The following is a 14,377-nucleotide window of genomic DNA, read 5'->3' on the forward strand; positions in this document are numbered from 1 at the left end:
ATAACATTCTTTATGTATATTTTCATTGCAAAATCAGTGTACCAGAATAAAATTATTCATGGCTATGCACCCATGTCTGTAAGTCTGATCGTCAGTGCTATATTCGTGATAATGATATTTTGTACAATAAGTTTTGTAACGATATATTGTACAATGATTTAAAGTCCTTCTTTTATACACTGTAAGTGATGCAGAAGATGAGAGTGAGTCACTGATTCACAATAAGGGCTTTATGTGCAAAAAAACTCACAGCCAGTCATAACACTGAAGTACCTGCCCATAACAAACCCCTAAGCTGCCTGCAGAATGGCTTTCTGTCAGAAACATGTTTAGTGCCAAAGGTATGTATCCAGCCAGTCCTGGGTATATTAACTTTTATCTCATGACTTTAACTGTTAAAAAAATACCTGAAATGATAATTATCCATTTTCATCTTAAGTGTATATTATACACAAAATAACATACCACAGAGGCAATAGCAGCAGGCTCCCAGTTTAGACAGGGTGTGTGTATGTGTCTTTAACGTGTATGTATATGTGTGAGTGTATGTGTGTGTGTGTGTGTGTGTGTGTGTGTGTGTGTGTGTGTGTGTGTGTGGGTGTGCGCGTGTGTTTGAGTGTATGTGTATGTGTACGTGTGTACGTGTGTGTGTGTGTGTGTGTGTGTGTATGTGTGAGTGTTTTGCAGCAGTAGTCCTCCTGGGGAGAGATGGTCTGCATTCTGTGCCCTGCCTCTATCCCTCTATCCCTCAAGCTTTTGAATCCTCCTGGCTGACGGGGCACACGTGCCCCCCTGTGCTGTCGTAATCGGACGGCACTTCGAAGAACAGCTCGTCGTCGAAGCACATCTCATCGGAGGGTGGAGCCAGGAATGGCAGCTTCAGCACCAGGCCCGTCAGGACCCCGCCCACTGCTGCCACGCCTATGGCGGCGAATGTGGCAGCCACCTGGTAGAGGGCCTGCTCCCTGACGCTGCGGCCCAGACCAGGCTCCAGGCCCGGGATCAGCTCCCGGAGCTCCTGCAGCTTGGGGTCCCCCTCTGGGGGCGCCAGGTGGGCGAAGGTCTGGTACAGGCTGGGGCCGTATGTCTCCTCGCTGGCGGTCAGCACGGCCCAGATGCTGGCCAGGCTGGCGATGAGGCCCGTCAGGCCGTGGAGGTTGTGGATGCCACACTGGTCCTGAATCCGGAAGCGTCGGGCTAGCAGGGGAGAGAGGTACCTGTATCCCAGCATGCACGCGGTACCTCCCATCATCCCTAGCACGTACGCCGCCGCCGGCGAGATCATCATGTCGACCGCCGCCCCCACGGTCACCCCGCCTGCCAGTGTGACATTCTGCACATCTGCCATGCTGAGTTTTCCCCGCTTGCTGAGCAGAGCGGAGAGAGCGAAGGCGGTCAGGGTGGAGGCGCTGAGCCCGATGAAGGTGTGCAGAACCGCCCGGTGCTGGTCGTCCCCCCGGAGGGCCGCCGCCGAGTTGAAGGAGGGCCAGAACACCCAGAGGAACAGCGTCCCCATCACGGACAGGATGTCCGACTGGTAGCTGGTCACCTCCTTGGCATGGCCATCTCTGACACCCGGCCGGTACAGGACAAAGGTGACCCCGAGCCCGAAGTAGCAGGCGAAGAGGTGGATGAGGATGGATCCGCCCGCGTCGTTAATCCTGAGGTACTTCAGCACGGCCCACTCCGTGGCTGCGAACACTGGCACCTCCAGGAGGGCCATGATCAGCAGCTGCACCGGGCTGGTCTTCCCCAGCACCGCCCCGAAGGAGATGAGCACCACGGCGCAGGCGAACTCCGCACTGAGGAGGTTGGCCACGCCCAGGCGGATCTTGCCGTCTGAGTAAAACTGGAAATAGCCCTGCACCAGGACGGCCCACTGTATGGTGAAGGTGGCCGTCAGGAAGTTGAAAACCATCCCGCCAAATCCGTAGAGGCGCAGGAACGCCAGCAGGCAGCCGAAGCCGATGAAGATCATCACCTGCACGTCGGCAAAGAGCGGGTAGTGCCGGTACAGCGAGTTGTCCATGGGGTCAGTGTGGTTGTTCTGCAGCCTGGCGTCAGCATCGTCGTCGTAGGTGACGAAGCTGGCGTAGAGAGCCAGGAGAAGAGCCTCCAGGAGGAGGACGAGGGCCGGCAGCCGCACTCTCAGGCTGCTGGGAGGGAGCTTCATTCTGAGAGCAGAGAGCTGGGAGCTGCGAGCACAGCCACTCTCTGCTTTATATCACCCCTCCAGATAAGAGCAGTGCTGGCATTGGTGGAGAACACACACGCACGCACACACACGCACACACACACACGTGTGCACGCACACACAGACACACACACACCCATGTGTGCATGCTCACACACATACACACAGACACATATACACACATGCACACACACATGTACACGCACATACACAAGCACACATACATGCACACACACATGCACACACACACACACACACACACACATGCACAGAGGTAACAGTGTCCTCTTTGTATGGAAACAAGGCTGGGTGTACTTTGATCCATTGTATACCTTTCATAATGTCTGCTGAGATGATTTTATGAGTCAGCATCTTTCTTCAGCCTCACAGAGCCATGCAAACCCTGAGCAGGGACAGTTTTATTTCCTGTGGCATACGATGGCAGGCTCCTAAATGGAAAAGCTTGGGTGTTGTTATTTCTTGCTGCTTGATTAATTTACTGTAGTGCTTTGTTTTTCTGGTGGCTTCACTGAAAACCCTTCAGACAGTTTCCATGGTGAGGAGGATAATAGCCTCATGGTCACCAAACTCAAGGCCAAGACCAAGTTTATCCCTTTAACTCATAATCCCTTTGTTTTAGTCCCTTGTCCTCGATGCCAACAGAAGAATACAGCCGATTTATGAAGTGGAGGTGGACCTTTGTTTGAGTAGCGAGTAGTCGTGACTGGAAGGTTGAATGCCTGTCCGATTGCATTATTAATTGCACCTGTACTTGTACTTACACTTTTGACTGTAATTGTACTTCACTTGCTTTTACCAGGCATTCTAATTGAAGATGATGCAGGTTTTATGATGATACAACTTGTTTTAGCAATTATGATTAACTGTCCTGCAGCCATGCCCCATCCCTATTGAGAAACTGCAACCTTTAGGGTACAAGTCAAACTCACTGAAAATCGTAGCGCTAGTCATGCCTTTTAAGTATGTATACATTGAAACCATTAATAAACAGATACCTGCAAAGTGAACCTTTTTGCAGTTGTTATTGACCTACCTGTACAAATCATCTTCAAATGACAATGATTTATTTAACTGTCAATATTTAACTATTAAGACCTGACATAAATAAGTAAAAATAAAAAAAACATTTTTAGAAAAGTATTTCTAAATTATATCACAGTCCTAAAAAAGTTTATGACCTATAGATTTCTTAATCACAGTGTATTGCTATCTTCTTCTAAGAAGTCATACATAGTTACCAGTAATCAGTAACAATATATTTGTCAGTTCCCTAACAACAAAGACAGGTTATTAAAGTAAATTACTTGGATGCGTCTGAAAAACTCGCATTGTGTCACAGATTCCGTTGCTAAGGGCAGAACGTGCACATACCGTATGTAAACGCGGTTGTCAAAGGACACAGCAGCGCTCTGAAAACTGCATCAACAAAGTGTTTAAGGTTTTCCGCCATCTGGTGAATATAGAAAATTCTGTATTTAAAATTGGTTTAATGTCGTGAGTGTTTGCGGTACCATGATTGGGGAGGTCTGAGCCACAGGGATTGGTGAGATCACTCTTAGTGTACTTCGCCTTTCGGTGAGAAAAACTGGCTTATAAATCAATCAATAAATTTGTGGTAATTATTTTTGCTCGTTGATTTACTATCTTTTCCAGCTTTCTGGTTGGAACATTTAACGATGTTTTATTGCTGCCATAATAGATGTCAGTGGTCACTGCAGCTAGACATCACCATGTCGGTGTTTAGTGAGACTACACATGAAATAACCAACAGGCAACAGGCAATAAAGATTACAGATTCATAAACGTGCGTGCAGACGCTAATGTGCAGACGCTAATGTGCCATATTCTCAAAAGGAGTCAGGGCAGGTTCGTTATGTTATAATGAAATGCAAACCAAAAGAAGCATGTATCTGTATGTCACTTCAGAGGGAAGCATGCACTTGTGACAGAGTCGAGTTCTCTCTGCTGGGGTAGGCAAATGTTTGTACCTTTTCTGCTGTTAAATAAAAAAAACCCATAAATAACAGGAATACATACATAACCATGCTTCATATAGGACCTTTCAGTTGATCTTAAAGAGTACAATTCAAAAGTTAAAACTCAGATGTGATAAGGAAGAGCCTCCACTTCTGATGTTTTATAAAGTATACTTTTATTTTGTTTATTTTATCATAGTACATTTATTTTATTCTGATTTCTAGCAGGGACAAAATTATTCTTCACTTAAGCTGAGAATATTTTAGTCACTCATATTCATTCTGATCCTTAACCACTATGCTACATTGCCACCCAGACATTAAGTTGCACGTTTTCGTTTTTTAAGTGTTCAGTATTTATCGTAGCAGAAGACAGGCTGAAGCACATATCTTGTTTGAGGATACAATGGTGGCAATCGATCAAGGGAATCAGGGAATCTAGACTTCAAGCTACAGGATGATCTCCTTAAACTCCACACCTCATTGCTGCCCTTTAAAAGCACGACTCTGGTGGGACTCGAACCCACAACCTTTGAATCACTTCTTACCGTGGCTAACTAGAAGTCCAACGCGCTATCCATTGCGCCACAGAGCCATACATTAAAGGTGCAATCCAAGTATCCACAGAACAGAACATGTGCCAGGCTTGTAAGAAAAGACTGGTATGTTGGATAATTGATTATTTATAATGTATCTGATCACCAACACAAGGGGATACAAAATGTCAGCTTCTAGATATCCTACATTTTAATCTTTTTGTAATTTGTATGTTTTATTGAAATTACAATTACATATCCAAATATGTATGTATGTCCGTGTGTGTGTGTGTGTGTGTGTGTGTGTGTGTGTGTGTGTGCGCGCGCGTGCGTGCATGCCTGCATGTGGTGTGTTTGTGTGTGTGCGCCCCCCCCCCCCCCCCCCCCCCCTCCTTACCTTTGCCATCCAGTATTTAAAAGAAGAAAGCGGGAATATATTACATAACACGACACAATGTTTTCACCACTAATATCTTAACAGTATCCCATCCCTTCACTGTCAGCACCCCCCACTTTCACCCATGTTCTCATTTGCACTTCTAAAACTTATTGTGGGCTTTCAGTCCACAGCAATGGAGTCTAATTACTTTTTCTATAACTGTTATTTTTAAAATACAAATTAGACATAAATACTACAGGAACATATTTTACATCGATTATAGGTTTTTACAGTGTTGTCTGGACAGCTGGATATTTACTGAGACAATTGATTGAAGTACCTTGCCCAACGGTATGGCAACAGTGCTACGGTGGGAAATTGAACCAGCAACCTTTCAGTTACAAGCCCTGTTCCCTAACCACTATGATACATTGCCACCCAGCCATTGAGTTGCACGTTTTCGTTTTTTACTTGTTCAGTATTTATCGTACTGTAGCAGAAGGTAGCAAGGTACGGCTGAAGCACATACCTTGTTTGAGGATACAATGGCAGCGATCTATCAAGGAATCCAGACTTCAAACTTCAGGACGATCTCCTTAAGCGCCACACCTCATTGCTGCCCTTTAAAAGCGACTCTGGTGGGACTCGAACCCACAACCTTTGAATCACTTCTTACGGCGCTTAACTAGAAGTCCAACGCGCTATCCATTGCGCCACAGAGCCGTATATTAAAGGGGCAATACCAAGTATATAAAAATTATATAAATGGGGTTGATTGTCATCTTGGCGATGTATTTGGCCGTTTTAGTTCTTTGGCATATTTATAAAATGACACCACACAATGTTTTCACGACTGCTAATATTTTTAACAGTATCCCACCACCTCACTGTCAGCACCCCACACTTTCACCCATGTTCTCATATGCACCTCTAAAATCTCCTTGAGGGCTTTTTACAATAATATGAAATAATGAAAGTGTGTGAATCAATTTCAATTTTATTTTTTTTTATTCAAATTTACAACAAATCACAATAAGGGTTTCGCCAGGTAAGGCACGCCAGGTAAGGCACATGCAGAATATTAGTTTTTCAAACTTTTTTTAAAACAGTTAATATCACTTTGCCTTCTAGCTGTATCTCATTTACACAAAATGCCAGGAAAGTCAAAACACAAGACTCATATCCGTTACACAGTCACACTTCTTTGTCCATACTAAATTAAAGTGACAGACAATTGCAAAAGAAGCACAAGGTACTTTGCTACAGATGAGGATCGGTGGAAGAATATTACACCAAGTCATCCATAAAAGCACAACACATTAAGTTCAACATCCTTTACAAAGGATATTGTCTTTTACTGCATTTATTTTCCATATGGCCCTTACAGTAGTACTATTCATTCTGTTACTGTCTCTGAGTATAGACCTTTGTACCGCTGAGAACTAAGCAAAATGCATCCTTGGTCTTTACTGGGTAAAGACCTCATTCCTCCTTCCTCTGTATTGAAAATACCGCTGAATTGTTTTTGTTTAATCGCGATATGCCTATCAAAAACTTTGCCCCATAATTCTACACTGGTATTTCCATATTCAACAATAGATGGTTACGTGGAAGACAGAAATTGCTATAAATGCCATACATAAGAAAGAAAAAACTGTTTCTCTAAGATACTGAGATCGACGGAGTGCAGTTCGATTAGGCTACTTGTTAAATCCGTTAACGTTAACCTGGCTGTTTCTATAAATTTTGTTCGGCTGTGGGCTTCTGTCCTTCCTTAGATCATATTAACTTATTACAACTACACACTAACTACATATTAAACGATTCTGACAAAAAACAAATAAATAGATACTGAAAACTAGGAATAATAGCAGTAATGCAGTTTATAATACGGCAGCCGAAATCTCCATTTGTGGTAAAATAGCGCCTCCTGTCGAGGGAAAAAAAAAGCTTACAGCACCGGGTATTCCCAGGCGGTCTCCCATCCAAGTACTAACCAGGCCCGACCCTGCTTAGCTTCCGAGATCGGACGAGATCGGGCGTGTTCAGGGTGGTGTGGCCGTAAGCGAGAGACGCACCTTCAAATAGCTTTCTCATACGTGTCCTGCTGAATTTCAGCATGACGTCATGGATTCTACCATAGTTATTGCCGTTATGACTTCCGTGTCATCATCAACGCCTAAACGATGATCCAAGTCAATATTCACACCAAGTGTAATAACGCTCTTCTTCTAAATCCAGCCAAACGGCAGACTTTATGCTTAACTGTGTACTCACTTTGATACTAAGCTCACTTTCCACTGCACTGTAAAATGCACACGCAGTGCACCCACAAAAATAACATTTTAAATGCTCTTAGCTCGCAGCTCTGACTCTGCTTAGCCTCTAAGACCAAATGACATGGCGCGTCTTCAGCGTAATATGGCCGTATACAAGTAAGATTTGTCGCAAAGGACGCTCGTACCTGTCATCCGTTTGAAACTAAGCACTTAGTAAGCGATTTAACACTGTATTTTACTGTGTTGAAAATAAAAAAGACTAATAAACACCCCTACACACGTTGCTCTTCGTGCATTTTTACAGCATTTGACGGGGGGGCTGTACTTGGCCACGTTCTGTATTCTAGACTATGGCGACATCTAGTGGATACAGTGAGGACTGTATATCAGGCAGTAAGCCTCTGCCCGGTGTGACAGCCGCTGCAGTTCGAGCAGAACTCTTGGGTGGTTCGCTGTGTAATTCAATGCACGCACGCTTTTTTTCCTGACAAAGTCAAGGGTCTTCTATTATGTTAAGGTGTTTGTTCAATATTTTGTCATTCCAGTTGATGTTCTTTCTAGTTTCTAGTTTCTAGTTTTATATTTTCTTTTTTTAAATTATGGCATGTCAAGAAGTTTTAATATTGGGTACCTGAACACATTTCTCTTTAAATTGTCTATGAGTGAGAACACAGTGTTCATGCATATTATTGTATAACAAAAGGCGCGTTCTGTTAGAGTCTTTAATTGTTAAAAAGTGTTTGGTTCATCATGCAATGGATATCATTTGGCATTTGCTGCAGAAAAATATTCCTGAAGTATTTGTGTTTCTAATTTGTATTTTAAAATATCAGTAGTAAAGAAAGTGAAGACATTAACATACAGGCTACAAAAAATATTACTGAAGTATTTATGTTTCCAATTTGTATTTTAAAATATCAGCAGTAGAGAAAATGAAGAAATTAACATACAGGTTACAAAAAGATTAAAATGTAGGATATCTAGAAGCTGGCATTTTGTAACCACTTGTGTTGGTGAACAAATACATTATAAATAATCGATTATCTAACATACCAGTCTTTTCTTACAAGCACATATAATAAATAGTTTTTCATAAGCTGGCACATGTTCTGTTCTGTGGGTACTTGGATTGCACCGTTCATGTGTGGCTCTGTGGCGCAATGGATAGCGCGTTGGACTTCTAGTTAGCCACGGTAAGAAGTGATTCAAAGGTTGTGGGTTCGAGTCCCACCAGAGTCGTGCTTTTAAAGGGCAGCAATGAGGTCTGGACTTTAAGGAGATTGTCCTGTAGTTTGAAGTCTAGATTCCCTGATGGATCACTACCGTTCTACCCTAGAACAAGATATCAGCCTGTCTTCTGCTACGATAAAACGTGTAACTCTCTGGGTGGCAATATAGCATAATGGTTAAGGAGCAGGACTTGCAACTGAAAGGTAGCCAGGTTGATTCCCTACAGAGGCTCTGTACCCTTGGGCAAGATGCTTAATCCACAATTGCCTTAGCAAATGTCCAACTGTATAAATGTCTAATATTGCAAACACCTGTAATTGATGTATGCTGCTCTGGATAAGAGTGTCTGCTAATGTAATGTAATTATGAAACAGGCTTTAATGTGGAGCCATGGCAGCAAGTTTAGGCTTAACACTTAAGCTTAGGTTTAACACTTCTGCTTAAACGATAACAGCATTAATGTTGTTGATGATGTAGTTTTTTAATTCTAGTTAGGGCTATTACTGTGGGTACAGTAATGTTGATTATTATTATTAGTTCATCAATGTAGTAGTAATAGTAATAATTTCTTTGTGTTATTGTGTTACTGTTATTAGAGTGAACAAACCTTTTGGGGGTTAGCACAATGATTTGAGAGATTTATTTATTTTTACTTTGAATACACAAATGAGGAAGGAAGCAGGCTTCATTTTAAGATTTTTACTTTATTCATATTTTCATTCGCATTGAAGGAATAACTCAATGTCATCATACTGTCTGACCAGATTTAGATCAATGAACATCACAGCAGTAAATAACAATAAAAGTGCATACTTTCTGATTATACCCAACATGAGCGAAGATTTCTAATTCACATATAGAGTCTCCTCAGAAGACAACATTTTCTGCAATCGTCATCAAATAACTGGAAACACGCAGTTTTCCCCAAACATACGCACTATTCATGTTCGGACACATCATTATTTAGCAATTCCTTTAACGGAATTTAACACGATGCCAAAACGGAAGTTACACATGTGGACACAATGTTTACCATTAAGCATTCAAAATGCTACACAACCAAGTACTTTCCTTCACAGAAGATTATATTTTGTAACTGTCATGCTCAGAAAGCATGGTCATATTATACCCAATATGGGTAAAGACTGCATATGAATTTCATATGCAGTCATCAGAAAAGATTATATATTGTCAACATCAGATGACTCCAGAAATATGAAATTATTTCCATGAAATACACATTTCTTGTGTAACAAAGAGAAATTTACCTATTAGCAGCAATAAGCATCAAATTTGCATGATCTCTTTCAAAATGAAAGCAGTACATTAAATGTCCTGAAAATTCAGAAAAGGATGAAAAAAATATTTCACATCTTTTCCCTCATCGAAGAACCCCTCACAGCTACAATATTTGATACTGATAAATTAGTACCAATACTCATTGCTCTCATTGATGCCTTTTCTCAGTGAAGGTAATACAATGAACCTCCTGCTTATGCAGAATTGGAAGAAAACTTCCTACATCCAGAGAATTGCTGTTTATGCCCATCTGTGAAAGGCACATTCAATTCTGTTTTACTGACAGTCCAATGACAGTCTGCAGGACTCTACCAGGGCCTCCAGAGGGCGCTGCTGGCTGCAGTCTCCTCTTTGCTGGCAGAGTTGCGGGCTGGGGAGGTCAGCTGAGGCAGGACACCGTGACTGCTGCTCTTATCAGAGGAAGGCTTCAGGGTTTGGAAATGGCTCAGCAGTCTTCTCTGGGACGCTGTCTTCACTTCACAACGTGACAGGAAGCTCACAGCTTCTTGGACACACTTGAAGTAGCCCTCACTGACAGCTGTAGAGCAGGACATGCTGTTAGCTTGCTGGTGCTGGTGCTGCCGTCTCAGGAAGCAAACGGTCATCTCCAGGATGTCGGCTTTCTCCTGCTTGGAGTCGGGATTCTGGTTGAGAAGCTCTGGGCCCAGGAGAGACTTGAGCTGCTCAATGCTGCTGTTGATACGATCTCTGCGCATCTTCTCCACCATCGGCTTTCTCAGCTGCAGAAGGAAAACAACAAAACTGTCAGTTATTTGGTTCCAGAACAAAGCTTTTATAAAGTAAAAGTAGGAATAAAATTAATGTTTACTTTAAATGATTGATTCAGGCATCATATTTTGTATTTACCTTGTTGTTGAGAGTCAGGTACTCCTTGGAAGAGTTCATTGCTGCAGTGGCTGTAGGTGCCATGGCTGTTTCTCTGTGCTGTAGAGTCGGTCTGATCTGTGCTGGACTCCCCTCTCCTATTTATACTCCATGATCTCCATATCAATGTGTGGGTCTTGGTGTTTTTGGAGTTTCTCACAGTGTCCAGCCAATGGGAGAGCTTGGGAGGACAATGAGGAATGCGAAGCTGCCACATGCTGAATGAAGTGCTTACTGCAGGGGGACAATGAGCTGGTCTCAGGGGAACAGGTGGAGGGGTGGGGGGGTGATGGAGGGAGACTCACAGAGCGCTGTGTGAATCTGGGAAAGTGGTGACCCTGTAAAGAGAGCAGATCTGCCGCCTGATGTTGGGATCAATGACAGTGACAGAGAGACAGTCATCACTATAATGCACACGTGTGGGTTTGACACACAGCACTAATCATTACAGTATGTTTCATAATCCAAAATGACACTTACATCCCTTTGGAGTGAAGATTGTAATAGACTTGGATTGCAGAATTGGCTGCATCATTTTAGAGATATTTCTTAAATTATTGTTGTGAATGTATCAATGTGTAAATGTATTAATTCTGTCTCCTGTATGTTCACATGTACCTGTAATGTTTTCTCAATCATTCCAATATGTCAATGTCAATGTAATTGATCTCAGAAATTCTCAACAGGTATTTACAAAATGCATATTACATGATGTGCACCTCTGGAATAGTGAATACATATTGAATTTTCATAATCACAGTGTCCACCTTTGGGACGCAAGAAAATTGCATTGAGTAATATATCACATGGCACTTCAGGGACACGAAAACATTGTTAAACTATTATGAAATACAAATGAAAATAACATTTTCATATTGTGTTTTTAATATTTTATATAAAAGTGTCATACATCCATATGAAATGATTGAAAGTGAAGTTACTATTGCATGAAAACAGAATAATTATGGAAAATATATTATTGCATGAAATGCCATGTAATTTCGTGATAAGTGACCAGAAACACGCTGTTCCAGTGTCTGTTATGTTCTGAAGGTCGTCAGTGAGCAGCCTGAGTGCTGGGAGTCCAGATGTCCGCAGTCTTTAGGCTGGTCGTTGCTGTGAGTAGAGAACTGCTCTGAGTTTCCCACACTGAGTCCTGTGTGCTGTGGTCAATGCACTACAAAGACAGTCCAGCTTACTGAATAGGCCATTAGTGATGGTAATTGGCTCTATGTAGCAGTACAGAGAGAGACTCACAGCAAAGGCCATCTGGCGGGAAAGACTATCTACCGGTGGTCACTCATGCATCAGTACTGCACCCTGGAAACGGTCCATCCTCATAGCTACAGCAATATAATCACAGTAACACTACAAAATTACAAAGTTTGAATTGATTAATATTTTGCAACATTTAGATATTGCCTGTTTAGATATCACTTCATTTTCAATTCTTAAATGTTTTTCTGTATAATTAGATATTGTAATAATACTAATAATACTAATAATAATAATAATAATAATAACTAAAATCTATCCTCAATGTTACAGGGAGCCAGTGCAATGATGCTAGAACTGGTGTAATATGTTCTCTTTTCCTGGTTTTTGTTAAAATTCTGGCTGCTGCATTTTGTACAAGTTGCAGCCTATCAATAGTTTTTTAGGTAATCCAGTAAAGAGTGCTTTGCAATAATCTAGGCGAGAGAATACAAAGGCATGGGTCAACTTTTTGGCATCTTCCAGTGAGACGTAGGGTCTAACTCTTGCAATATTTCTTAAATGAAAAAAGGCAATCTTTGTAACAGTGTTGATATGTGATTTAAAGTCCAGCTCAGAGTCAAGAGTAACACCCAAGTTTCAGGCTTATTCTGTAGAGCCAGATTTCCAAGTTTGCTTAATATCTTTTCTCTCTGTGCCATTGTACCAATTATAAGAATTTCTGTTTTAACTTCATTTAGTTTGAGGAAATTTTTAGTCATCCACTGTACAATGCTGGATAGGCAATTTATCAAGGGATTTAGGGCATCAGTATCATCTGGCGCTACAGATAAATATAACTGAGTGTCATCAGCATAACAATGAAAATTCACTCCATGATTGCAAAAATTTTTCCAAGTGGCAGCATATACTGGCAAAACAGTAAAGGACCAAGGATAGAACCCTGTGGAATACCAGAAAGAATGTCATGCTTGTCTGAAACATGGTCACTGAGACTAACAAAATATCTTCTGCCAGTAAGGTAAGTATTAAACCAGTTCAGGACTGTGCCCGAGAGACCAATCCAATTTTCCAATTGATTCAGAAGTATCCCATGATCGACTGTGTCAAAGGCAGCACTCAGATCAAGAAGTACAAGAATAGAAACTTTGTTATTACAGGTGCTCACTCTAAGATCATTGATTACCTTTACAAACGCTGTTTCAGTACTGTGTCCCCTTCTAAAAACCAGACTGAAATTTTTCATGAATCTTTTTGTCATGTAAGAATGTGTCCAACTGTTTAAACACTGCCTTTTCCAATATCTTACTCAGAAAAAGGAGGTTGGAAATAGGCCTAAAATTGCTCAAAAAAGAAGAATCAAGATTATGCTTCTTGAGTAAGGGTTTGACTAGGGCTGCTTTGAGTGCATCTGGAAAGATGTCTGTTTCTAGAGAGCAATTTACAACATCCAGTACCTCACCAATCAGACTATCTAAGACCCCCTTAAAGAAAGTAGTGGGAATTGCATCCAGGGAGCAAGTGGATGAGTTCAACTGCAAAATAATTTTACGGAGTTCCTCTATACTAATTTTACAATAAGAATTCAGATTTCCCCGAGAGCCACTAATAGTCAGATTGTTTTGATTGTCAACATTTTTCGCAATACTAGCTCAGAGTAATATTGTAGTGCAATATTAGCCTGATTTCCCCACAGTAAAGAATGTGATGTCCTTTTACCCCCTATATGTATAGTCAAATATCAGGTGCCGGTGGGATTGAGGCTGGCAGTGATGCTGAAAGTGTGACTCTGCTCTCCTGAGCTTTCCCACACTCTGCCCATTCAGAAACTCCTGCTGAACAATAGAAGTGTGCCCAGTTAAATGCAAATTTCTCTTCAAGACCAGCTGAGTCTCCAACAAGCCCCCTGGGACAATGCTTGTTAGGCAAATATTCCTTAATACAGAGCCAGATAAACACAAACATTAAGAGAGAATGTTCTCCATCTGTAAGTGTTAATCAGTGCATGGTCTTAAAGGGACAACAACCTGCCAGTGATTTTTAACAGTTCTTAATAGTCCCTTAATACAGTCAGTAAGTACTGGCACATTTGGTGACAAGCAATCAAATTCTGTCAGTCATTATTTCTTGTTCATCTGGGCAGTGTCCTGTGAATTTTTTTGTGCTAACAGCTTTTTATTGCTAGTTAAATTCAATACAAGTTGTTGTGTGCAGTGAAAAACAGAATTAATTGGGTTTTAATGTAAAACCTACAAAAATCCAGTCCATTCTGTTTTTTTTTTTTTACTTCTGCATATGCGAGACTTCTGTTTGTCTGTTGTATAGATAAAACATAAATATTAGTCTCCAGAATCTGTTTAAAG

At 41.6% G+C, this 14,377-nt stretch overlaps 2 protein-coding genes and 4 non-coding genes across 6 annotated transcripts; 1 reads left to right on the forward strand and 5 right to left on the reverse strand.

The window, feature by feature from the left end:
• Positions 1 to 748: 748 nt before the first annotated feature.
• LOC118780259 (ammonium transporter Rh type A-like) lies at positions 749 to 2,173 on the reverse strand. The gene has a single exon (XM_036532668.1). It carries the CDS (start codon positions 2,171 to 2,173, stop codon positions 749 to 751), a length of 1,425 nt encoding a protein of 474 aa, XP_036388561.1.
• Positions 2,174 to 4,693: 2,520 nt separating this feature from the next.
• On the reverse strand, positions 4,694 to 4,786 carry trnar-ucu. Its single transcript has 2 exons — positions 4,750 to 4,786; positions 4,694 to 4,729 (listed from the first exon to the last, which is right to left on the reverse strand). It is a non-coding gene; the product is annotated as a tRNA-Arg (tRNA).
• Positions 4,787 to 5,736: 950 nt separating this feature from the next.
• On the reverse strand, positions 5,737 to 5,829 carry trnar-ucu. The gene is made up of 2 exons: positions 5,793 to 5,829; positions 5,737 to 5,772 (listed from the first exon to the last, which is right to left on the reverse strand). It is a non-coding gene; the product is annotated as a tRNA-Arg (tRNA).
• Positions 5,830 to 7,054: 1,225 nt separating this feature from the next.
• Positions 7,055 to 7,173, reverse strand: LOC118781434. The gene has a single exon (XR_005005093.1). It is a non-coding gene; the product is annotated as a 5S ribosomal RNA (ribosomal RNA).
• A 1,358-nt stretch (positions 7,174 to 8,531) lies between these two features.
• Positions 8,532 to 8,624, forward strand: trnar-ucu. The gene is made up of 2 exons: positions 8,532 to 8,568; positions 8,589 to 8,624. It is a non-coding gene; the product is annotated as a tRNA-Arg (tRNA).
• Positions 8,625 to 10,222: 1,598 nt separating this feature from the next.
• Positions 10,223 to 10,858, reverse strand: LOC118781155 (transcription factor HES-5-like). The gene is made up of 2 exons (XM_036534062.1): positions 10,782 to 10,858; positions 10,223 to 10,654 (listed from the first exon to the last, which is right to left on the reverse strand). The coding sequence occupies exons 1-2, from the start codon at positions 10,842 to 10,844 to the stop codon at positions 10,223 to 10,225; spliced, it is 495 nt and encodes a 164-aa protein (XP_036389955.1). The 5' UTR covers positions 10,845 to 10,858.
• Positions 10,859 to 14,377: the final 3,519 nt, after the last annotated feature.

Source organism: Megalops cyprinoides, chromosome 7, assembly GCF_013368585.1.
Source record: "Megalops cyprinoides isolate fMegCyp1 chromosome 7, fMegCyp1.pri, whole genome shotgun sequence".
Lineage (NCBI taxonomy): Eukaryota > Metazoa > Chordata > Actinopteri > Elopiformes > Megalopidae > Megalops > Megalops cyprinoides.

Excerpts from the sequence above, each read along its gene's own strand:
- LOC118780259 (XM_036532668.1), bottom strand. The coding sequence starts at position 2,173 with ATGAAGCTCCCTCCCAGCAGCCTGAGAGTGCGGCTGCCGGCCCTCGTC.
- LOC118781155 (XM_036534062.1), bottom strand. The coding sequence starts at position 10,844 with ATGGCACCTACAGCCACTGCAGCAATGAACTCTTCCAAGGAGTACCTG. Across the intron at positions 10,655-10,781 it reads ACCTGACTCTCAACAACAAG|CTGAGAAAGCCGATGGTGGA; the intron begins GTAAATACAAAA and ends TTCCTTCTGCAG.